This window comes from Hyperoodon ampullatus (assembly GCF_949752795.1).
Source record: "Hyperoodon ampullatus genome assembly, chromosome: 5".
NCBI classification, from domain to species: Eukaryota; Metazoa; Chordata; class Mammalia; order Artiodactyla; family Ziphiidae; genus Hyperoodon; species Hyperoodon ampullatus.
In genome coordinates this window covers 63,943,365-63,969,965 of record NC_136918.1, presented here as the reverse complement: position 1 = coordinate 63,969,965, position 26,601 = coordinate 63,943,365, and the positions used below count along the sequence as shown (strand labels likewise).

The following is a 26,601-nucleotide window of genomic DNA, read 5'->3' as shown; positions in this document are numbered from 1 at the left end:
TTTCCTTGCTGATGAGGATAAACCATTTTCTACATGATTATCCAAATTTAGCTTTCCCATTCTTTGTATTTGCCTTTAGTTCCTTTTATTTTTAATGAGTATAAGTACTTTAATATTTTATTCCAAATTTTATTTCTTCTTCTGTTAAATGTCTGCTTGTGAGGTCTTAATATTTTTCTTGATTGTATGAGTTGAAATTGCTTTCCATTTGTCATATATGAGTCAGTACTATTTCTAAGAGTTTTCTTAATGGATTCCCTTGGAGCTCTTAGGTAAAAAATAATTGCTAAGTGTAACTATTGAAAGAAATTCTCTCTTTTGTATTTTTTATTGCATTGGCCAGAAAATTCAGATCACTGTTTAAAAAGAAATAATGGAAACAGTAAGCATCCTATTGTGTTTATTTTTTTCTGTTTTGCTTATTTTAATGGGACAAACAACATAGTCTAATTCTAAGTGATTTATCAAGAATTTAAATAATTAAAAAACACCACTATATGTTTAATTATTCACAAAGCTAGCAAAAACAAAAAAATTTATTTATTGTTCATCTAGCTATGAGCTCTGTTGGAAAAAAAGCACTTTACTTTATAGAATCAAAATGTCATCAACCTAATGGGGAGGGGGAAGGGTAAGCTGTGACAAAGTGAAAGAGAGGCATGGACATATATACAGTACCAAACGTAAGCTAGATAGATAGTGGGAAGCAGCCGCATAGCACAGGGAGATTGGCTCGGTGCTTTGTGACCGCCTGGAGGGGTGGGATGGGGAGGGTGGGAGGGAGGGAGACGCAGGAGGGAAGGGATGTGGGAACAGATGTATATCTATGACTGATTCACTTTGTTATAAAGCAGAAACTAATAAAAAAAAGTCATCAACCCAATTAATAATCCTTAGTATTACATGAAAAATCCAAGCACCAAATCTATTTAAAATCTGTCTTGAGAGATGAATCATGCATTGAGATAGTTTATATTAATAGTTTATATTAAACATACCTTAAACTGCAGCATATCATCTTTATGATATTTCACCTCCACATGAAGAGTTGAGATGGGATCAGAAGGTAGCTTTATTCGAGCTTTTACAGTATTCAGCTGGAGGTCAGCTGTTATACCCACTGATGAGTAATGAGTTGACTGGACTAAGTAAGAGTTGTCTTCTTTAGGAAAGTAACACTCAGGTGTTTTGGATCCTAAAGGAGCCTAAAAACAAGACAAGTTCATTGTCACAAATTGTAAGCATTGTAATATTAAATAAAAATAAGGTAGACATGTTAATCACATGTTGTATGATTTACAAATATTATTGTTTAATACTAAAATGAAATTGCAGTCATAGCACAAAATATCTATTAGGCAACATGACACACCATGTAGTAAAATGTTTAGAATATTTATATTTTGACTCTAAAGACAGACAGGTAGAACAGAACAATCAAATGTCATAGTTTTTCAATTCAGAATATAGATGATTGTGTTGTCTCTGAAAATAATTAAGTATATTACTCATAACTTTTGATCGCAAGTTTGTTTTTACACTTCTTATTGATTACTGCCTTTTTTTGTGTGTGTAAAATGGCTCTACAATAACCCTCAGAGTGGCATGAATTTAAAGTTCTTTTCTTTTACTTATAATCAAAGTATATTATTCTTTATTTCATGACTGGTCTTTCTATTGGTTAATTACATCCTGACCAGTATTATAATAGGAACTGTGGCCAAAGATCAGGGCTAATTAGTTTGTATAGGGGTGGCAGCTAAGACCTTAGAAAAAGAATGAAACACTGTGGCTTTGATGGCCAGTTGCATTACCACAATCCATTCTCCCATCTTTCTTATGAAATTAATATATTGTTGGAAGAAGCAATGTGCCCATCTATATTTCCCAGTCTCTTTTGAGGAAGTTGTATGTGACCACCCCCACAAATCTCCTTAAAAGAAAAGGATATAAGCTGACTAAATTAGGATATCCTTTGCTCTTCCACCTTCCAGGCCTGGAATGCATATGTAATTGTATAATAAAACTTTGTGGATGAAAGACAAATGATAAATAGGGGACAGTGACAACATTTAGATACCAGAATATTAGGCCTGAGATTTTTTCTGTAATAGAAAAATAAATCCTGTCTTGTTTAACCAAATCAGATTTTAGGTCTCTGATACCTTCAGCTTCAGGCAATCCTTAACTGATAGGAATACTTCAGTACTCATTCCAAAGGCATGGAATCGAGTGCCAATGGAACCAGGAAAATGGTCAACTTTAGAAAATGACTTTAGAATGTCTGTATATGTCTGCTTCATAGCTATCTTTCTGCCCAGTAACACTTTCCCTTTATCATTTTATGTGTTCTCATTTATCTTTCTTGGTAGTTTATCAGCATTGTTATTTTTTGTAGTTAGGATGAAAATAATCTTGTGATTTAATTTATGGAAACTGTATAAATCCCATCTAAACCACCCCTTTTCATATAATCTCAATCACTATGTCCCTCACTTGCTTTCTTACACTCAGTTGCAAAACAACAATTCTGGGAAAAAAAGCCTATCCTCTGCATTCTCAGTGACTACAACTGTGTGGCTGAATGGCTTGAAAAATGCACACAATCATGTAGACTGCTCTCCCTTTATATAATCATGAAAGTTAGAGTGGGTCCAAAAGATCAATCATAATATATTTGCCTAGTTCACTCACTATCACACTGCCCTGAAAAACATTTTCCTTTTTTCTCCAGCCACAAAAACCCTCCCTATTCTCATCATCTCCTAATGATTTTCGTTAGTATTTTAGTATGGAAAAGAAAGCAATTGGGAGAAAAATCAGAACGAAACACCACAACTACCCACCCACCTCTTTACCTCCTGTTACAAAATATGTATGGTCTACGCTTCTATCTAAAGTGAACCATTTCATTCGTGCACCCAATCCCATGCCTCCTTGACAACAAAGACATTTCTCCTGCAATTCTCAATTCTCTGTCCTGCATCACTAATATTCCACTTATTATTGGTTATTCTCAATGGCATAAACCAATTTGATTTCTCCCATGTTAAAAGAAACTGTCACCTCACTCATTTCTCAAATTACTGCTGTATTTTTTTATGCTTTCCTTAGAGCAAAACATAAAAGGTTTGCCATATTCACTCTCTCTAATTTGTCTCTTCATTCTTACTGGAATCTCATTCTCACTCTGACCAGGCTTTAAATCCCAGCATTCCATCAGTATTTCTCTTGTAATAGTTACCAAAGATTTCCATGCTGCCAAATCCATACTTCAGTTTCTAGTTCTTATTTTACTGATTTATAAGTATAATTTGCACAGTTGATAATTTTCTCTGTCTTGGAACGCTTTGTTCACATGGCTGACAGGAAGCAACATTTTATCTGCTTTCAACCTACTTCTTTTACAATTTGTTCTCAGTCTCTTTTCTGGTTCCTTATCATTTCCCTGAGTCTAAATGTTGGATGATTCAGGGTTTAGTTTTTGACCTTTTCCCTTTTCTATTCAAGCTCATTCCTTTGATGATGTCCTCATCACATGATTTGAAACACTGTATATACGTTGACTCTAAATTTTAGATCTTACCAATGATATAAAATTTTCAGTTTGATTAGTTTACATCTCACAATTGGAAAACTGCACTTGGATTTGTATTGAGTACCTCAACCTTAATTTGTCTAAATCTTAACTCTTCCCCTCCATGTTCGTTTCCACACAGTTTTGTCCATCTTTGTTACTATCAACTTTCTTTTTTCCAGCTGTTTAAACCAAAAACTTGAAGTCATTTTTACCCTTCTATCATATTCTATATCCAATCAAGGAACAACAATTTTTGGCTTTGTCTTTAAAATATGCAGAAAAGGTAAACACTTATTACTAATTCTACCATTACCACTGTGGCTCAATCTACCAATATTTTATTTTGATTACTGTAACAGCCTCTTTCCTGGTCTCCCTGCCTTATTCTGCTAACAGTCTGTTCTCAACACAGAGTCATTATAGTCCTATTAAGATGGAAATTTAATTTTCTCATTCATCTTTTCAAAACTCTCCAGAAGTATTCTATCTCGGAGTAAAAATCTTAATCCTAAAAATGGTCTAAGTAATTGATCTATATTATTTGTTCCCATATGTCTATAATTTCATCTTCTGCTGTTCTTCCATTCACTCACTCTGTTTCAGACACGATGGCCTCCTTGCTGTTTGTGGACTATACCAGGCACATTCTTACTTCAGATGTACTTCAGGTTGATGTATTTTCTTTCTGGAATATCATTTATATTCATTTTTTTAACTTTTATATTGGAGTATAGTTGATTAACATGGTTGTGTTAGTTTCAGGTGATAATGAGAGTAAGTGACCATGCATTGAATGCAATGGAGAATGGGTATGGATTTGAATGAAGAGCTGGAATTTAAAAAGAAGATTTTGGAGGCATATTGGAAAGATACTTCACTATTTGGTTTTTATTGATTTCATTATTTTTTATCCTCCTCACTTCTTTGTTCAATTTTTCCATAAACTTACCTAATGGTAAAGATTATGCTACTTTATCAAGCAATGCAGAGGAATGAGGGCCATTTCTCTGGTGGCAGAGATTCTATATATTCCCTCATATAAGTGTAGACATTTTTGGGAAGTTGCTGGCAGATGTGTCTAGACTCTTCTCAGTGTTATAACACATGCATTTAATTTATTGATTATATGAAATAATTTCTTTTTTTGCTGACAAAACTCAATGATGTAACCAAAAGTTCAGAATTTAAAAAATAAAATGAGTGTAGCAAGCGGGGACTTTTCCCATATCCCTTTCTGTAAAAACGTCTACTATCAATGACCATCATTGTTGTTGAAAGTTTTTTTTTTAATTAATTAATTTTATTTATTTATTTTTGGCTGCATTGGATCTTTGTTGCTGTGCGTGGGCTTTGTCTAGTTGTGGAGAGCGGGGCATACTCTTCCTTGTGGTGTGTAGGCTTCTCATTGTGGTGGCCTCTCCCGTTGAGAGCACAGGATCTAGGTGCGCAGGTCCCAGTAGTTGTGGCTCGTGGACTCTAGAGTGCAAGATCATCAGTTGTGGCGCACGGGCCTAGCTACTCCACGGCATGTGGCATCTTCCTGGGCTAGAGCTCAAACCCGTGTGCCCTGCATTGGCAGGCAGATTCCTAACCACTGCACCACCAGGGAAGCACTGTTCTTGAAATCTTGACCAAAATTACTGGCAGAAATTGTCACCTCTTAGTGGAACAGATACAGCCCATCAATCAATTTCAGAAATTTTAATAACTTGAGACAATGCTTTTGAAAGACTACTCCCTACTGACATAATACCTTGCTCAATTAAGCTAGTCAGCCACAACTAACATCTAACAGAGTGCAACAAATAGGGTTCTAGTTTATTAAATAAAGTAACACTATCCAAAATGCCTGGAAAGCAACTTACACATCAATTTAGTCTGGCATATACTAAATTATGTCTTTGGAGAATTAATTAAGATAAAGATAAATTATCTATTAGAAGTCCTAATTTCATATTCCAAATGCTTCTCTAGCTGAATTTAGTTTATATGTTGTAGAATTAAAATTATAATATGTACGGTTTACTTTGAAACATTTATGTGAAAGCCATATCATGAATAATTAAAATTCTTATTACCGTTTCCCATAAGCAGCCACGTTCTTCACAGCGTTGTTTAGTTGCAATGTCTGCATCTGGATAACAAGTAAACTTTTCAGCTTCCAAGAAAGTTTGATCCCATTGAACAGTAAAGTTTCTTCCAAGGTTAAACATGAGATTGTAAATTAGTAGATTCTTTGAAGAGAAAGAAAACTTTAAAATATTTCTGACCACTGGACGATTTAAAAATACTTAACATTTTTAAAATGCAGCAACCCCACAGCAATTCTTCAAATCAAATCATTAATAATTTTAATATAATACTAAAAGAAAGAATAGAAAAGAGAAAACATGGCATGCCACTGAAATAGCTAGAATCTCAAGACAGTTCTCAAAACTATGAGAAATTATAGAATACTGATGAAAAACATTATCTTTAAATACAGATGTGTTCAATTCTCAGTTCTGATAATTAATGCTCATGAATCTGTGGAAATTATCTACCCTGTTTTATCTTCAATTTCCTCCCCCTGTAAAATGGGGATAATGAATAAATTATCTGTGAAATTTAAAACACCTAGCATAGTGCTTGGGGCATACCAGGTATGAAATAAATATTAGTCCCCTCAATGAAGAAAAAGGGAAGAAAATGTTGACCACTTTGATTGATTTGGAGGCTCCCAGAGTCAGAGGAGGGGAATATTATTTATTTATTTTCCTAATTTTATACACTGCTTATAATATTTGAGGGACAAGTTAGAGAGGAGATAACATGGTATTATGCAAAAAGAAAAAAAAGTGAAAGGATAGTGTCCAAGCACAGGAGAAGTAGAAAGATGTATCTACAAGTGTCTTTGTAAATCTTTACATTAGCATAAAAATAGAAACAGATATAAACTGGGATTGTAAAAACATACAATAAAGTAATTTTGTATTATGCCCACTTAATAATCTTTGTTAGAGTCATAGAGTTCTCAATAAGCCTGTATTATTTAAATTTATATTGATTAGTTCTTATAGTCCTAGGAATATATACATTATAGTGTATTTACTAATAAAAATAATTAACCAATACATATTTTTATGGAAATTCCTAAGTGAAAAACTGGGCCAGAGGACTTAGAAGCTACACAAAAATACTCTAAGAAAATGTCCTACGTCTCAATTTAGAATTTATGCTAACATTACTAATATTTAGGAATATAGGAATGGTAGAAAAGTAAATGCCAATAAAAATCACTTCCATGTTTTAAATTATTTTTGTCTCTATCATTTTAAATAATTAATTTTTTACCTGAAGCAACATTATGATTAAATATGACATTTTACATATGAGGAAGCTGAGATAATGAGAGATTAATTTATTGTGTTTAAATGCATAGACTGCAGGGCTGGAATTTGAGCCCAATTCTGTTACTCCTTATCCCTCTCTAGTACACTTGTTAAACAAGGCAAGAATGAGGATAAGAAAGGGACTACTAGAAGGGGAGACTGTAAACAAAAGTTTGAAAGAGAAGTACAAGATATATTGAGGACAAAGGGAGTTCATGAAAGAAGAGATAATTGATGAAATGGATTCAATCATTATCTTAAGAAGTCTTAAATGAGAAGGTAAAACTTTTAGACTCTTTATCATATGCAGTAGGTAAGAGTTCAGGGTAGGAGAATGGTATCAAAAAATATTCAAAAGGCATACATAAGTGATATCCAAGATAAAATTAAATAGAGAGGGAGAAGTAGTATCAATTCACCTTAAGGTTGATATCTCAACATAAATTGAGATAAGCTAAAATGGAATATTGCCAGCAAAAGGAAAAGAAAAGAAAGATATGTAATGAAGAAAAAAATCACAAAACCAAGAGCCTGAATAGTTATATAATGTTAAATATGAGAGTATGTGTTAACTAAAATATATTAAGATTGTATTTACCTGGTTGGAAGTATCGTAAGTGAAATTGTAGTGAGCTCTCATTGGTTGATTATCTTCCATCACTGAAACTTCTGTAACAGTGTCTATCAACCCAAGGATTTTTATAGTCTCAAATGCTAAAGTGGTTCCTTCCTGGTATGACGAATGTGTGCAGATAATATCTAATTTGTTCTGAAAAATGTATATAATATTATATATCAAGTAGAAGGTCATTGGATACAAATCAGAAATAACAAGTGTATTTATATTGATTAAATCTTATAGTTCTAAAAATGTATAAGCTATAGTGTATTTACTAAATAAAAATAATTAACCAATACATATTTTTATGAAAATTGCTAAGTGAAAAACTCTAGACAAGAGAGCTTAGGAATTAGCCAAAATTCTAAGAAAATGTTCTACATCTCGTATAATTTAGAATTTATTTATGCTGATAACACTAATAATTTAGTATTATTTAGTACTAAATTATGGCATTATTTAGTATTTAGTAATACAGTATAATAAGAAAAGAACCAATCATCTATCCCTCCATTCCCAACAGCTCTTCACATCAAAGTACCCTATATAAATACACTTATTAGTAACTCTTTAAAATTGTTTTTTATACATGCTGTAAAATTATTTTCAGATATAAATTATGCATGATGCAAATCATGTATATTCCTTCTCATTCTCTACATTGGTGAAGAATAAATTATCTTTGGCAAAAAAGAATATATGTAGAAATCTAACTTCTACAAAAAACATTGCTACTAATTATTCAAAATTTAATCTTGTGCATAGCTTTTTCATTTTCACCCCAAATCCATGACAGTCACGGCTGTGACTGGTATATTAAAACATTTTCAAATATATTGAGATTATTTTCCCAGGACATATTGCTTAAACCAGACATAGTGCTACAAGAAGTCTGAAGATACCTGTGCATCAATTTCATCAACAGAAACTCATCTATTACATTGAAATATAAAAATTTAAGGTAATTCATATATAATTTAATAATTTAAATTGAACAATCTATTTTGTTTCTTTCCACTGATTTCTGGAGAGAAATGTAACATCATTCCAAGAAAAGGCACGGTCTAGACATTAACAAGGTATTATATTTAGCTATGTGTTCAAGGAGAATGCTTACATTAGAAACTGAAAATGTATATAAAATGTAGTTGCCATTTTGGATGGTATCTGAAATGGTGAAAAAAAATTATCAGATCAAAATGTAATGTTAAATTCTGTTTTATTTTTACAGTTAGACAACACGGGGAATTTTTTAAAAAATAGATATTATTTATTAATGAAGCAAATTAAACAGATTATTCTTTTAAATTAAGGTTCTTAATTATCTTTAAATGAAACTATTATGGTAGTTTATTTTCCCAGGAAGTAAAGGTAATGAATCCATCTTTGTCCAGTTTGATTTTTCAAAGACTGCTAAAATAGTTCTGGAAATTCAGAGAGCACAAAACTTGTAGTAAAATATATATAATTATAACTATTTTTTGAATGATATTTTATCTCTTTTTAGTAAACTGTGTAACATTCAGTTTATTTTGGGAAGACATGGCACACCACAATTTTGGTTTGCATCTTTCAGTATATTTTTCATTATTTGAAGAATGAGTGAATGTGGAGACGTTAAAGTTTCAAATAAACTTTAATGAGAAAAATTGAAGAAAACAATTATTTTCTGCATCATATATGTAACAATGTAACATAACTTTTTATCAACATGTTTCTTTAACAGGAACTAAAGATTATAACTAAAATAATTAGGAAGAAACAGAGTGGAAAATATAAAGGGAATACTAGGATTTATATACAATACTTTGAATAACATTAATTTACTTAAAATTTTAATCCTAGGAAATAAAAATAGAATCAAAACCCTAACTGAAGGTCGTTTTATTATCTTGTGTTTGATTGATTATTCAGAAAATTTTGATTTTAACTTTTTAACACACTTCAGTATATAGATATCATATTAAATGACTGATTAAATCATAACTCCATATTTTTAATCATTTTATATGAAGTAAATTATCAATATAATTTTTTGCAAGAAGAAAAAAGGAATGAATTTGGAAATATTTATATAATCTGAGAAATGAGAATAACCTTAAACTCAGGTTCCACATGCTACCAATAGAGGTATTATCTCAACAACATTCTTTACCTGATGATTACGAAAAAATTTACTTCTGCTGGAATCCTCTCTTACAGAATTTCTATGTAGTAAATGCTTTGAATCTATTCTCAGGGCAGAGCTCACCCTAGTGTGTTTGACTCTAAGGTATTTGAGAAAGAGGGAGAAGGCTGGTGTGCTGGCGTAGAAGGAGCAATGGAGAATGGTAGGGCACAGTTTGTATGTGTGTGCATGTGTGTGTAAAATGTACAGGACATAGTGAATGCTCTAGGTCTTGGAAAAGACTGTGACTCTTAATTGAGTAAAATGGAGAATTGATAGAGGGTTTTGAGCAGAAGTGTGATGATTTGAATCATCTTTTAAAGGGATTACTCTATCTGCTGGTTGGTAAATAGAATGTAAAAAAGGGGGATTGACAAGAGCTATTGACCTAGAGACCAGTTAGGGAGCTATTGCAGTAATTAAAATGAAAACTAGTGATGATAATGGTGGAGTTTATGAGAGAACCAAGATCAAGGTAGAACCAAGAGAAATTCCTAGGTTGTAACAGACAAGAGTGAACTCTAAAGTTTTTGGCATCTTGTAGAGATGAAATTATCATCAACTGACAAGGGGAAGACAATATATCTGGTGGAGCAGATATGTTGTGGTAATCTACATATTCATAGGAGATAAGACTTAAAAAAGAACAGAATTTTTTTTCATAGATTCCATATTTTCAACATTGTAAGGGAGCACACCAATACATAGGCTATTTCTTGGAGTTAATTTAGAGATTTTGGATGTTTCATATACTATATACAAAGGCGTATAGGGCATTCTTTAATATATCTGAAAAGTAGTGAGCTATAATAGAAGGTAAACTATAATTTTTTATATGTACATATATAAAACACATACCTAAGAGTCCTCTATTAAAAAATAAGATTAAAAAACCTTAAATTTATGAGACTGATTGTAACTAAGTAAATTCAAAGAGATTAATTTTCTATGGCATAATTTAATATTAGCAAAAACGACTCTTTTTATTCCCTTGGTGTACTGAATTCTCAAATTTGGGTCTAATTAAATAAAAGATATTTAATAATTGAAATAAATTGTGATACGTTTATATGGCAAAATCTTTATCTCAAATAATTTGACATTAAATAACTAAAGCTTTTTTATTGAAGTATCGTTGATTTACAATGTTTCAGGTAAAGCAAAGTGATTCAGTTATACATATATATATATATATATATATATATATATATATATATATATACTTTTTCAGATTCTTGTCCATTATAGTTCATTAAAATATATTCAATATAGTTCCCTGTGCTATACATTAGGTCCTTGTTGTTTATCTATTTATACATATATAGTATTGTGTATTTGTTAATCCCCAATTCCCAATTTATCCCTCCCCCACTACATTAATTAACTAAAGCCTTAATGTTGGTTTTCTTTTACAGTAATAAAACTTTAGTTTTAACCACTATAATCATATAAGATAGTTGAAAATAGGATGCAAGTTATACATCTGTGAATTTACTACCTATTTTAATTTTTATACAGTAATCTAATAAAGGTATTTATATTTGTCAAAGACTTTTTATGATAAACCAAAAGATAAAACCAAATATTGTAATTAAATATACATAATTTAAATACCAATGTTAAATTTCGGAAAGTAACCTAAAATCTTAAGATAGATAAAAAACAGCAATTAAAAATTAAAACTTGTGACATTTTTGTGCAATTTCATAATAAAAGCAAAACTTCCCATCATGAAATGAACATTTAAAAGCATATCACTTTGAAACTTACCTTTAGTTTCTCCATCATCCCAGAAAAAGTCTCCTTTTGCTGTGTTATCTTCATCTAAAGCAACTATAAGTCCTAGAGGGTTATTTCGGCTGTTAAGTAAGTTTGGGTGCATATATGATTAAAAATAAATGTATAATAGTGAAATTTCCTATAAATAAATCCATTTCAACATAAGGGACTTGTAGGAGTTCTGCATTCACATGAGAAGACTGATATTAATAAAATTCATGTCTATACTTATTAGTAATTTATCAATGAGAAAATTAATTCATATGCTTAGAAAATAAATGAAAGGAATAAATACAATATGGAGGGCTTCCCTGGTGGCACAGTGGTTAAGAATCTGCCTGCCAATGCAGGGGACATAGTTTGGAGCCCTGGTCTGAGAAGATCCCACATTCTGGGGAGCAACAAAGCCCGTGCACCACAAATACTGAGTCTGCTCTCTAGAGCCTGCTCTCTAGAGCCTGTGAGACACACTGAGCCCACGTGCCACAACTACTGAAGCCTGTGCACGTAGAGCCTGTGCTCCAAAACAAGAGAAGCCACTGCAATGAGAAGCCCATGCACCACAATGAAGAGTAGCCCCCCCAATGCTTGCTGCAACTAGTGAAAGACCATGCACAGCAACGAAGACCCAACACAGCCAAAAATAAATAAATTAATTAAATTAATTTAAAAATATACAATATGGAATTTCTTGGGGGCCAAGACACCATCAAAATTGAAATGGTATAAAAATATTTCAATTCAAACAACAAAATTAAATATATCTTATGATTGCTCAATTCAACATGTATTTGCCACATACACATTAACCCTAAATTGCAGTGTACCAAGGTTACAAAACAATGAAAAGCACTATAAAATAAAATTTTAAATGCTAAGTGGAATCTCTAATAGTCTTACAAATGAAGCTAATTCTATCATGTGAAATGAAACATGATGAATATTTTTTTAGTTATATATTGCTATAGGTTTTTAAACTTAAAATGAGGCTATACAGTTCAGGTAACTGCTCTATACAGAATATATTCCTTCCAACATGCACTCATCAAAGTGTATGTTTTTCTTGTTCAATACAGCTCTAGAGTATAACCAATTATTTTGAGAACATAGTCATGAAACAGTTACAATATGAAAGTAATCAATTCTAGAAAACAAAAATAATTAAGTTACTAACACACATCCATTCACTCATTAATTTGTTCCTTCAACAAACATTTAGAGAAAATCAGGAGCCTATTCCATAATAGGCTGACACTATTATTGGTTTGGGGACTAAAGCAGTGAAAAGTCAAGTCTCTGCCTTCATGGAGTTTATAGTCTGGGGGAGCAGACACACTACATACAAGAAAAAGTAAAAATATAATTCCAGATATTCTTAATGTTATGAAGAAAATACAGCAGAGTAAGGAATAGATATCTATTGGGGTGTTGTAGAATATGGGGAAATGCGTAGATTCAATATGACACATTCTGTCCATGTACCCAGAATGAATGTTGCAAGATAAAGCACCAGAATTTTCAAGTTTCTGCTTTTTTTCTAAGCAGTTCTAACATTTATTCTTACTGAACAACTTAGCTTCTATCTTGTTCTTTACTTAACAGAAATATCCACCTCATTTATTAACTTAAAATGTTTTAGCTGAAAGAAAAACATTGTGACATTTATGTATTGAAAATCCAAATATGTAACAACTGACACTTTAATCAATTACATAACTTACTTAATATTTCATTTTTTATTAAGAATCAGCAGTTAACTTTAATTATACATATTCTTTAGAGAATGTCAGTACATTTTGGCATAGGAAATAAATTTCTAATCTATGCTTATTTTTTAAATCAAGAAGTTTGTAGTAATATACATAATTGGATTCTTCTTTTTATAAACATGATGGTTATATGCAAGAAGTCCTTATGTATATCAAATATCTTCTGGTGAAAAAACCAAATATCAATATTTGATTCTTAATAAAAATGTGAAACATTAAAACTTGAATTATATTTCAGATTTCAGTTAATGCCTTTTCATTTTACCTTGCTGTTGTAGTTACAGCAGGTTGTTGAATGGGGATAATGTAACCTCCTCTAAGATGTAATCCTATTTTGTCTGCTGGAAGATACATATCAACACGTTGTCCTTTCCATGGCCTTTTTGCACCCTAATATTTGGAAGATAAAAATATTTTTTTCATTATTGTAAAGAATTTAAACCCCATTTTACTAGAATGACACATAGAAATAATTCTTATTATGAGAAATTTGTGTCATCTTAGTGAATATTAACATGCCATTTTCTAACTTTTAAAGAAAACTCTTTCAGTTTACTGATGAAATCTGGGTAAAAGTAAGTTTGGTTTCACAAAAAAAATCAACGTAGAGAAATCCATTTCCCTTCTACAATAATTAACAATATTCTTAATTAGCACTATTTTTTATTCTTTGTTTTGGTTTAAAGTTAACCATGTCTCTAGAAAGAATTTTTTAAACATCAGTTCTCATAAAAATAAAGTGCCTGCTTAGCAAATGTAAGTGCATTACAAAATACTTTCCTTTAAAATAAATATTCTCAGAAGGTCTTGGTCAATTAAAAAAAAATAGGTTGTGTGTATGAATCCTGCTATGTTGCCTTTTCAAGATTGAGATGAAAATCTTTCCCAAACATTACAATATACCATATAAAAACAAATGTTTAAGATTAGCTTAATACTCAATTTTCTGGCCATAAGATGAATATGTAAAATAGGGAAATTATTAAAATAAGTTACTACTCCTTCTTTTTTTTTTTTTTTTTTTTTGTGGTATGCGGGCCTCTCACTGTTGTGGCCTCTCCCGTTGCGGAGCACAGGCTCTGGATGCGCAGGCTCAGCAGCCATGGCTCACGGGCCCAGCCGCTCCGCGGCATATGGGATCCTCCCAGACCGGGGCACGAACCCGTATCCCCTGCATCGGCAGGCGGACTCTCAACCACTGCGCCACCAGGGAGGCCCACTACTCCTTCTTAAAATTACTCTTGACCTTTTATTTCCACAATTTAAAATGGATAACTCTTTACACTAAAGAATATAACTTCATATTAATCACGTGCAAAAAAAATATACTTTCTCACATGCAACAAAATATACACCCACACAGACTCTTCCACATTATTAAAATTTGGAATTATTATTTTTATAATAATAACAGAACTACTGAAGAAAAGATATGTTGTGTGTTTGTAGTTAAGTTTCCATGTACAGATGTTGAGCAATATGTACTTGTGATCTATTATTATATTAAGGTTACTTACAGTTTCGAAATCATACCAAGTAGCATTAGGGATGTATGCACTCACTGTATCTGCTCCCTAAAATAAACAAGATAGTTTGTATATAGATATATATTTTTTACTTCAATATGTAATGGAAGAGAATCACATCAAATGTTAAGTTGGATTTTCATAGTGAAGTGAAAAGAAACTTCCTTTGTACTGTTATACTCCAATATTTTCTATATATAGTAATCAAAAGGCTATTTTACTAGCTTTAGATATTATAATGTAAAATATTCCTAAAGCAAAGATCAAATTAATTTAAGTGGCAACTAAAATAATGGATACATGCATTTGTATTTCTGTAATCTACATGGTAATTGTGAGTGTGAACACATTCACTGCTGTATATTTCCATGGCATATAGACTTTTAAATAACAGATAAAAACCATATAACTCATTTGACTATTTTTCAACATTTTCATATGATCCACTGGTTTTCAAGTTCACCTTTATTTACAATATAGCAAAATTTCAATGTCTATGTCTACTTGAATGAGAATTCCTTATTATTACTATAAGATTTGATTTCATTTAATAAATAAAGCTTTCCTTTTCAGAAGAATACTAATTTTATACAACATTTTTCTCCCCAGTACATATTATATATTTGAACAGCATAAATCTACTTAATATATTTATAATTTTTCACAATTTCTTCTGCATTTTAGAATTCGGTTTAATACTTATCAGGTTGAAGCAGTCTATTGAGTAATATTTATTACCCAGATGTTTTGTAATTTAGTGTGGATTTGATTATACAAAGTTTCCATTAAAATATAAATTTATTAAAATTGTATCCTACCTGTTTCAAGACAGGGGTAATAAGTAATGAGGGGCCCCATAAGAACTGAGTGTCCTCAATCCAGCTATTAGTATCCTCATAAAACCTAAGAACAATGACAATATTTACAATACAAAGATAAAAAATAAGTTTTCCCAATTCTTCATTTGGTTTATGTTTTAAGTTTTCCCTGGGAATAATTAGTGTCTTTAATTTTACTTATTTAATATGTCATTTTGAATCTATAGTTATTACATCCTTATGGTTCATCTGACACTCAAAAAAAGAAGGTAGAAAGGAAGGGAGAGAGGGGAGAAAAGAGGGAGAAAGGGAGAGAGGAAATTAGTTCATTTGGAACTCAAAAAAATCCATCATATATGATAAGGCTCCTTTTTATCTGTAATAAACAACTATTCTGTTTAATTAATTTTTCTCCTGTAAGATAGTTTCATAAAGTACCAGAAATATTTCATATTCTACTTTCCTCCTTTTACACTTTTTTCTTTATAAACTCCCATTTTGACTTGGATTTGAAAGGATCTTTAGTCATTTCTTGAGGAAAGTCCCTGCCTTGGTCAAGAAGTACAAAGACAAGCACAATTCCTTGTTTTGTAACTATACTATACACTATCTATAATTAGATGATTTTCACAATATATACATGATTATGTTTTCAGTATTCTATATTTAATATTGCTTATCAGTATAATTTCTCAAATTATTCCACATATCTTTTTCCTTTTAAGTTATATACAATTCTCACATTTCTAGATTAATCTTGTCCAATTCAACAAATTAATTATACTTACTACTATCATTCCACAGTTAATCAACTTATTTACATAAGTGTAAGAAAAAGCAGTAGAAATCTACTTGACATCTTGATTTACCTCTATTAATTTTTCATATGTCTGAATATAATTTGAAAAATACTGAAATTCTTGAACACAGTACTCACTCATGAAGAACTGGCCTTGCTACTGTTTCTCCAAACATATGGGCTTTATAAAATAGCGTATAGAGGAAAGGTAACAAGGTATAGCGAATATTCAAATAGTGCCTTGATGAATTAACCAAAAGAGAATTCAGTCCAAAAAACGCTGGATCCTGATGCTGTGGCATAAATAGAGGAATTGAAATAGGAAAGTTAAAACATGAATGAAAATTAAAATAGAAGCATTAAATATATTTTTGAAAACCAAAATGTATACATTTTATCTTGTTTGTAAAAAGTTGAGATTACTCCTATTTCATTATCAAAGGATATGAATTTCTAACTTTTATGTTTTCATTTGGATATATTATATATTAATTAAACTTTATTTTAAAGTGGACATTTCCCTTTTAAATATACATACTTAGAGAAGATGGAAACTATTTTAACAAAGCATTCTTCTCTTCTGTTATTTGTGGTAGATTGAATTATTGGTCCCAATTTTCATGCTTCCTTGTACCCTCAACTTTTGCTATGTGACTTTGCACCTACCTCTAGCAGTGGATTGTACTTCCCCATGACTTGGCTTTGTGCTCAGCTATATGACATACTCTGGCCAATGGAGTCTTACTACATGTGACACCTTCAAGTAAGGGCTGAAAATGTGCTTACCTGAGGACTTGCTGCCTTGTGCCTTGACATTGCTATTAGAACAATAAGCCCAAATGGTCTGCTAGCCAAGGGATACAGGGAAGAGAGCTGCCTGGCCAGCCTATAGGCTTGCAACTTGAAGGACAGCCTCCTTGCTGAGCCCAAGCTAGATTAGCTGACTCTCTCAGCCAAGGTGTAATGATGTGAGCAAACCTGCTTAGATTTCCTGTTATGGGTAACAAAATTAACTGAGGGAACCAGCTACTGCTTCCCTAGATTCACCATCATATTTACCACAAAGCCATATTTCCCTTTGGCTGCTCCCAGGAAATCAATAAGCAAGGTGGGACTACTATTCAGGCCCATTCCAGGGAGATACAGGGGTCTCCCAGTGGTCAACTTCACCTTGAGGACTCCCTACTGGACCGTATTTTCCTTAGAACTGGGCTGTAGTATATAACTCTCCCTATCAAACCTTCTTTGCCTTCATCTTCACCTGGTTCAGACCTGAATTGTGATCTGAAGGCTCTCTCCACTTTCTCCTGCTTCCTCACCTTTATCCACCACAAGTGCTTCACAAATAAATCTCTAACGTGTCTAATTGTCTCTTGGCATCTGCTTTTTGGGGATCAGAAATGAACACAAATTATAATGTAATTCATATCAGGATCTCCCATGAATGCAAATTTCTTGAAGCATCACTTAGGTAGATTAGGAAGTGACGAATATCCAATTTATATCTTTTACTTCTGTACTATCATGCTTCCTTCCAGGCTGAGCTCTGAGTGGTTGTCCCTCTTCTCAAAGAGAATTAAGCCCCAGTGTGTGCACAGTGAATATTTTTAACCAACATGTACTTAATTGACTTAATGCTTTCACCTAATTTCCTCATTCCCTTTGAGAAATATACCTATGAGAGCCCACTGCACGCGGAATGCTCAGTTCAGATGCATGTTTTAAAAGTGTTAGTTTTATTTTTTCCCCACCTGTCATTACAGTTTTACCTATTACAGAAAGACTATGGCCTCAAACTGCTTTGCAAGTATCTTTAATTTCTTGTGTATCTTTAATGAAAGAAAAACTGGAAATCCTTAATAGTATATTATAATTTTATGAAAGTTACCTGGACTTATATTGTTAGAATGTAAGAATCCAGACTCAAAAAGCTTTGTCCTTAACTTAAAATATTGTGATTTGACACATGTGTATATGCTTTAGGCTTAAGTAAAATATTTATGCTATGACTATGTCTCATGATTTCCTTATTTGATCATATTTATATATACAAAATATTTATAGACCCTGAGAAGTGGACTTCCAACTCTTCTTTATGATTTATACTACACACCCTCAGACCAGATCTTCTATAGATATAAATTTAAGTTTAAAATTATGTTTTATTTTGAAACATGGAGAACAAGAGGCATTTACCTCATATCCATCAGCATTATGGTTTCTGGAAAATGGATAAAAAGCCCCAAGTTGCATCCACCTTCTGCAAAGCTCTTCTGTGGTCTCAGCCACAAATCCACAGATATCTGCTCCAACCTAAATAACATACATATCTATTATTTAAAGTGTAAGGATTCTCAGATTTGCCCAGAGCATCACATTTTATGCCTCAGCTGATTAATTTGCACTAACAATCTTTTTGTTTTACTGTCTTCATATACTCTTCCTTGGCCAAGTTTATTTTCCATTTTTGCCACATTACTTGACATTAATTGAATGTATAAAGCTAAAATTGTATTATTAAAATGTGTCGTGTCTTAATCAAAAACTCACCCCCTACGATTTGACTTTTCCCGTTTAAAATATATTACTGTAGGAGTAAAATAGTATTAAAAAAATTGCCAGATGTATGCTGATATATAATTGCATTCCTCATCCTTCAAGGACCCTCCAGAGGAAAAAAACAAAACAAAACAAAAAATATTATCCTTAACTTACTATCAATATTTATTGTTTACAAGCATTTATTTTTCTAAATAGTATATATGTATCTATAAACAATATATAACATTGTTTTGCATGCTTATTAACTTTGTATAGATGGCATGTTGTATGCATTACACTGTATTTCATTATTTTCTCAAAGTGTTACTTTTGTGAGATTCAAATATGTTAATATGGCTGTAGTTCTCTATTGTATGGGATCCCATCACTATAAAATATACTTCTATGAAGTGTCTGTATAGGTTTCTTTGTGAATATGTAAAATGTAGTCTTATTCTGAAATATATATATATATAGGATTATTTTCCTGATTTATTGGAAATGTACATTGTTTAATCAAAACTGGTTGTTACCATTTATAAGCACAGTCACAGTACATAAAAGCTGCCATTGCTCCATTTTCTTGCCAATTTCTGATATTTTCAGACTTTTAATTTTTATCACCTATATATATTAAATGTATCTTACTAGAGTTTTTACTTGCATTTCTCTGATTACTAGGAAAGTTGAGAATTTTTTTCATATTTTTTATTGAATCCATATGGATTTCTCTTTCTATAGAATTGCTTGTATATATCCTTTGCTAATTTTTCTATTGTTTTTACCTTCTTCAGATTTATAGTAGGTTCTTCAAATTAAATAATAATCATTTCTTGATTATATGAATTGCAAATATAATTTTCCCATAGTAGAAACATTTTATTTCTAACTTTTTAAGACAGACTTTTGATGAACAGAAGTTTTCATTTTGTTGTAACGAAATTAATGTATCTTTATTATTTGTGCCTTCTGTGTTCTGTTTATGACATTCTTCTCTTAACCTAATGCCATAAAGTTACCCACTTATATTTTTTTCTAAGATGTTTAAAGTTTAATTTTCACACATCGATTGGGTATGAGGTGAGACAGAGAGCCATTTTATTTTATTTTTTAAATGGATAATCAATTGTCCATATGAAAGGTTGATACTTTCCTCACTGATCTACAGTGATAGTGCTACCATTAAACAAATTTCCATTAATGTATGGGCCCATGACCTATTTTGCAATATTAATATATTTGAATATTCACAGTTAAGTATCATTGTGTTATATTATTATTTTATCTGGTAAGGCAAATACCTGTGCTGTTTTCTACTTCTTTAAATTGTATTGTCTTCCATAAGAAGTTTAAAATAATCTTTTATATTCTTCAAATTCCCTGTATAGTTTAAATTGGAATATCACTGAATTTGGATAATAGTTTGGGGAGAATGCATATTTCTAGTATATTGAGACTTCTTTTCCATGAAAACGGTATATCTTTAATTTACTAAGTTATTAAAATTTCTCTCAAAAAATCCTACACTTAGTTTGAATATTTACTCCTGGTTATTGTTTATTAATTAGTTTCTATACTATATAACACCTTACCTTGAAATACATCTTAACATTGCTTATTTTTTTCCTCTTTTTTTGCACAAAACTTGCCATGTATTGGTCTATTTTATTCAAGCTTTCAGAGTCACTTTGTACTTTGTTAACTTTTCTCTAGAGACATTGCTTTCATTGCATTCATTTCTTCTCTTATTTTCATTACCTACATCTTTATGTTTATTCTGTTTTTCTTTTTCCATTTTCTTAATTCATGCCCTTCATTAATTAACATTCAACCCTTGTTTATAATCTAAGCATTTAAGGTCAAAATTTTTCTTCTAAATACCAATTTAGCTGATATCCCACAGTTCTGATATGAAGTACAATTGTTAGCTTTCAGTTTTAAGGTTTTCCTCTCTCATTTCCATCCAGTTTATTTTGATGAATCATTTGGTAATATGTTTTTTTACTTTCCAAATTCAAGATGGTATGTATGTGTGTGTGGGTGTTAGCTTTTTTTTTGTTGGTTTGTTTTTGGTTTTCATTTGGTTCAATGAATATGAAAGAATAAATGAACAACTATAATTTTCTAAATATTTTACATTTATTTTGTTATGTAATGACACTCTTTAGTGTTGAATATCAACATTACCTAGTTCTTTTTTTTTGCTTGATATAGAGAATTACCAGATTTCTTATGTTTAGAATTGCATATATAAATTTTCTCTGCTTTAAAAATTTGAAAATTTTCTGTCATTATTTTTTATCTTTTAAATAGAGGAAAGAGCTTTATTTTTTTTAACCTAAACTGACAGTCTAGTATTTTAAATATATCTAGACTTTTGATATTTACTTTTATTACAATCCCAAATTCGGATTTTTCCCTACCATTTTCTCTGGTGCTTTATATTTATTATATAAGTTTTGTTATGCTTTGTTTATACTGACATTTGTTTTATGAATTAGTTTGATTTTTTTTTTTTTTTTTTTTTTTTTTTTTTTGCGGTACACGGGCCTCTCACTGTTGTGGCCTCTCCTGTTGTGGAGCACAGGCTCCGGACACGCAGGCTCAGTGGCCATGGCTCACGGGCCCAGCTGCTCCACGGCATGTAGGATCCTCCCAGACCGGGGCACGAACCCGTGTCCACTGCATCAGCAGGCGGACTCTCAACCACTGTGCCACCAGGAAAGCCCAATTAGTTTGATTTGATTGAATTTTCTTCATTCTATTTTTCCATTCTAATGGCTTGAGTGTTATAGACATCATCCACAACCTTATTTTCCTCATAAATACCCTATGAATAAAGACTTAAATTTTCTGTAACATACCTTTAATCATTTTACTGAAAATCATTGATGATAATACTACAAAATTAATTGTAATTTCAGTGTTTATAAATAACATGGTATAAGACCACTTACCAAAGGTATTCCAAACAAACCAAACTCCAGCATTCCTGTAATAGACCATTCCATTTGTTCCCAAGAAGCAGTATTGTCTCCTAACCAATGTGCAGCATAGCTTCCAGATCCAGCAAAAGTTGACCGGGAGAGAATAAAGCTTCTTTTATTAGGAAAAACTTTTTGTACAGCTCTAGAAACAAAATCAAATCAATAAATAACATTTACTTTAAAATAATATTGATTTTATAAATTCTAAAATCTTAATTTCAATGCATGTATTACAGCTCCTAGAGCCAAGCCATAATATTTGCAACTATTTTATCAATATTTTATATTAATTTTGAATTTAGCTATAAATATTTACTTAGTTAAACACATTCTGATCAAACACAGAGAAAAGAAATCTTCTAGAAAATATTTAAACTTTGAATAATATTCTTTACCAAATTAAACATGTGCTTTTTGTATCCACTCAATATTTGTTTTTGAAATGTGTGATTTAAACCCATTGAAATCTCTTTACAATACAAAATATAGTAATCTGAACTTGAACACAATACACATTTTTGTGGTTCAATGATGTTAATTATACCTTAATATCTGCATTTTCAAATATTATCAAGCAATGCTGAAATAAAACTAATATATTTGAGAGGCATTTTATTTTGTTTTTAGAAGTTCATCATCCACAAATATTGGCATTATTCATCTCACCACTACTGGTACCTGAATGTTGTTGACAAAATTTTCCATAATTGGAAAATAATCAGAAAAAAGATACAAAAGTTTAATTCAGTATCTAAAGTTATCCAGACTACCATAGTAAAAGTATAATAGTATTCTCATGTGCGTTTTCTATAATATTACTTATATATGAACTATGGTGTTCTTTTTTCTTTCTAGAATTTGTTTACTTATACTCTATGACATATAATGTTCTCTTAAGTAAACAAACACTATGAAGATACTGTATAAAATTTTGATATCATGGTATGATCTCGGACCAAATATGGTTTTGAATTAAAACTTGAATACAGTTAATTATGAGAAAATTTTAAATTTATAGACACAGAATCTGGTTTTTATTAACTATAGCATTATAGGTCCTTATACTATGCTTGGAAAATAGTAGGCAGTCAATATATGATTGTCCCCTTCCTTTGTTTTGTATCATGCTCCTTTTTTATATAAAGCAACACATTCCGTTAGAGAATTACTTTGTGAGATAATACATAGAAACCTATATATTAATTGAAACTCTTCTCATTTTTTTGTTATTTATTTATTTTTAACATTTTTATTGGAGTATAATTGCTTTACAATGGTGTGTTAGTTTCTGCTGTATAACAAAGTGAATCAACTATACGTATACATATATCACCATATCACCTCCCTCTTGCCTCTCACTCATACACCCCCATCCCACACCTCCATGTGGTCACAGAGCACCAAGCTGATCTCCCTGTGCTGTGCAGCTGCTTCCCACTAGCTATCTATTTTACATTTCGTAGTGTATATATGTCAATGCCACTCTCTCACTTCGTCCCAGCTTACCCTTCCCCCTCCCTGTGTCCTCAAGTCCATTCTCTACATCTGTGTCTCTATTCCTGTCCTGCCCCTAGGTTCTTCAGAACCATTTTTTTTCTTAGATTCCATATATATGTGTTAGAATACGGTATTTGTTCTTCTCTTTCTGACTTACTTCACTCTGTATGACAGACTCTACGTCTACCTACCTCACAACAAGTAACTCAAGTTCATTTCTTTTTATGGCTGATTAATATTCCATTGCATATATGTGCCACATCTTCTTTATCCATTCTTCTGTCAATGGACACTCAGGTTGCTTCCATGTCCTGGCTATTGTAAATAGAGCTGCAATGAACATTATGGTACATGACTCTTTCTGAATTCTCGTTTTCTCAGGGTATATGCAGAGTAGAGGGAATGCTGGGTCATATGGTAGTTCTATTTCTAGTTTTTTTTAAGGAACCTCCATACTGTTCTCCATAGTGGCTGTATAAATTTACATTCCCACCAACAGTGCAAGAGGGTCCCCTTTTCTCCACACCCTCTCCAGCATTTAGTGTTTGTAGATTTTTTGATGATGGACATTCTTACTGGTGTGAGGTGATACCTCATTGTAATTTTGATTTGCATTTCTCTAATGATTAGTGATGATGAGCATCCTTTCATGTGTTTGTTGGCAATCTGTATATCTTTTTCTGGAGAAATGTCTATTTAGGTCTTCTGCCCATTTTTGGACTGGGTGGTTTGTTTTTTTAATATTGAGCTTCACAAACTACTTGTAAGTTTTGGAGATTAATCCTTTGTCAGTTGCTTCATTTGCAAATATTTTCTCCAATTCTGAGGGTTTTCTTTTCATCTTGTTTATGGTATCCTTTGCTGTGCAAAAGTTTTAAGTTTCATTAGGTCCCACTTGTTTACTTTTGTTTTTATTTCCATTTCTCCAGGAGGTGGGTCAAAAATGCTCTCACTATGATTTACGTCACAGAGTCTTCTGCCTATGTTTTCCTCTAACAGTTTTATAGTGTCTGACCTTACATTTAGGTCTTTAATCTATTTTGTGTTTATTTTTGTATATCGTGTTAGGGAGTGTTCTAATTTCATTCTTTTACCTATAGGTGTCCAGTTTTCCCAACACCACTTATTGAAGAGGCTGTCTTCTCTCGAACATATATTCTTGCCTCCTTTATCAAAAATAAGGTGACCATATGTGCATGGGTTTATCTCTGGGATTTCCATCCTGTGCCATTGACCTATATTTCTGTTTTCATGCCAGTACCATACTGTCTTGATTACTGTACCTTTGTAATATAGTCTGAAGTCTGGGAGCCTGATTCCTCCAGCTCCCTTTTTCTTTCTCAAGACTGTTTGGCTCTTCAGGGTCTTTTGTTTTTCCATAAAAATTGTTAATTTTTTTTTATTCTAGTTCTGTGAAAAATGCCATTGGTAGTTTGATAAGAATTGTAGTGAATCCATAGATTGCCCTGGGTATAGTCATTTTCACAATGTTGATTCTTCCAACCCAAGAACATGGTATATCTCTCCATCTGTTTGTATCATCTTTAGTATCTTTCATCAGTGTCTTATAGTTTTCTGCATACAGGTCTTTTGTCTCCCTAGGTAGGTTTATTCCTAGGTATTTTATTATTTTTGTTGCAGTGGTAAATGGGAGTGTTTCCTTAATTTCTCTTTCAGATTTTTCATCATTAATGTATAGGAATGCAAGAGATTTCTGTGCATTAATTTTGTATCCTGCTACTTTACCAAATTCATTGATTAGCTTTATTAGTTTTCTGGTAGCATCCTTAGCATTCTCTATGTATAGTATCATGTCTTCTGCAAACAGTGACAGCTTTACTTCTTCTTTTCCAATTTGGAGTCCTTTTATTTATTTTTCTTCTCTGTTTGTTGTAGGTAAAACTTCCACAACAGTGTTGAATAATAATGGTGAGAGGGGAAAACCTTGCTTTGTTCCTGATCTTAGAGGAAATGGTTTCAATTTTTCACCATTGAGAATGATGTTGGCTGTGGGTTTGTCATATATGGCTTTTATTATGTTGAGGTAGGTTCCCTCTATGCCTACTTTCTGGAGGGTATTTATCATAAGTCGGTTTGGAATTTTGTCAAGTTTTTCTGCATCTATTGAGATGATCATATGGTTTTTCTACTTCAATTTGTTAATATGGTTTATCACTTTGATTGATTTGCATATATTGAAGAATCCTTGCTTTCCTGGGATAAACCCCACTTGATCATGGTGTATTATCCTTTCAATGTGTTCTTGGATTCTGTTTGCAAGTATTTTTTGAGGATTTTTGCATCTATGTTCATCAGTGGTATTGGTCTGTAGTTTTCTTTCTTCATGGCATCTTTGTCTACTTTTGGTGTCAGGGTGATGGTGGCCTCATAGAATGAGTTTGGGAGTGTTCCTTCCTCTGCTATGTTTTGGAAGAGTTTGTGAAGGATAGGTGTTAGCTCTTCTCTATATTTTTTATAGAATTCGCCTGTGAAGCCATTTTGTTCTGGGGTTTTGTTTGTTGGAAGATTTTAAATGACAGTCTCAATTTCAGTGCTTGTGATTAGTGTGTTTATATTTTTTTAATTTCTTCCTGGTTCAGTCTTCGAAGGTTGTGCTTTTCTAAGAATTTGTCCATTTCTTCCAGGTTGTCCATTTTATTAGTGTAGACTTGCTTGTAGTAATCTCTCATGATCCTTCATATTTCGGCAGTGTCACTTCTCCTTTTTCATTTCTAATTCTATTGATTTGAGGTTTTTTCCTTCTTTCCTTGATGAGTCTGGCTAATGGTTTATCAATTTTGTTTATCTTCTCAAAGAACCACATTTTAGTTCTATTGATCTTTGCTAACTTTCCTTATTTCCTTTTCATTTATTTCTGATCTAATCTTTATGATTTATTTCCTTCTGCCAACTTTGCAGGCTTTTGTTGTTGTTGTTGTTGCTCTTCTTCTTTCTTTAATTGCTTTAGGTGTAAGGTTAGGTTGTTTATTTGAGATATTTCTTCTTTCTTGGGGTAGATTTCTCTTGCTATAAATTTCCCTGTTAGAACTGCTTTTGCTACATCCCATAGGTTTTGGGTCATCGTGTTTTCATTGTCATTTGTTTCTCAGTATTTTTTTAATTTCGTCTTTGATTTCTTCAGTGAGCT

At 31.8% G+C, this 26,601-nt stretch overlaps 1 protein-coding gene across 1 annotated transcript in view; it reads right to left on the bottom strand.

Annotated features, from left to right (window-relative positions):
- Positions 1–26,601, bottom strand: part of SI (sucrase-isomaltase) — a gene marked incomplete at both ends in the record, with an annotated part of 117,626 nt that overhangs the window by 44,665 nt on the left and 46,360 nt on the right. Inside the window, 11 exons of the mRNA XM_079704827.1 lie at positions 999–1,205; positions 5,659–5,814; positions 7,550–7,720; positions 8,688–8,737; positions 11,508–11,596; positions 13,551–13,675; positions 14,803–14,859; positions 15,630–15,714; positions 16,567–16,721; positions 18,625–18,741; positions 21,927–22,098. Of these exons, the coding sequence (XP_079560953.1) occupies positions 999–1,205; positions 5,659–5,814; positions 7,550–7,720; positions 8,688–8,737; positions 11,508–11,596; positions 13,551–13,675; positions 14,803–14,859; positions 15,630–15,714; positions 16,567–16,721; positions 18,625–18,741; positions 21,927–22,098 (1,384 nt within the window). The remainder of the gene's footprint in view (positions 1–998; positions 1,206–5,658; positions 5,815–7,549; positions 7,721–8,687; positions 8,738–11,507; positions 11,597–13,550; positions 13,676–14,802; positions 14,860–15,629; positions 15,715–16,566; positions 16,722–18,624; positions 18,742–21,926; positions 22,099–26,601) is intronic.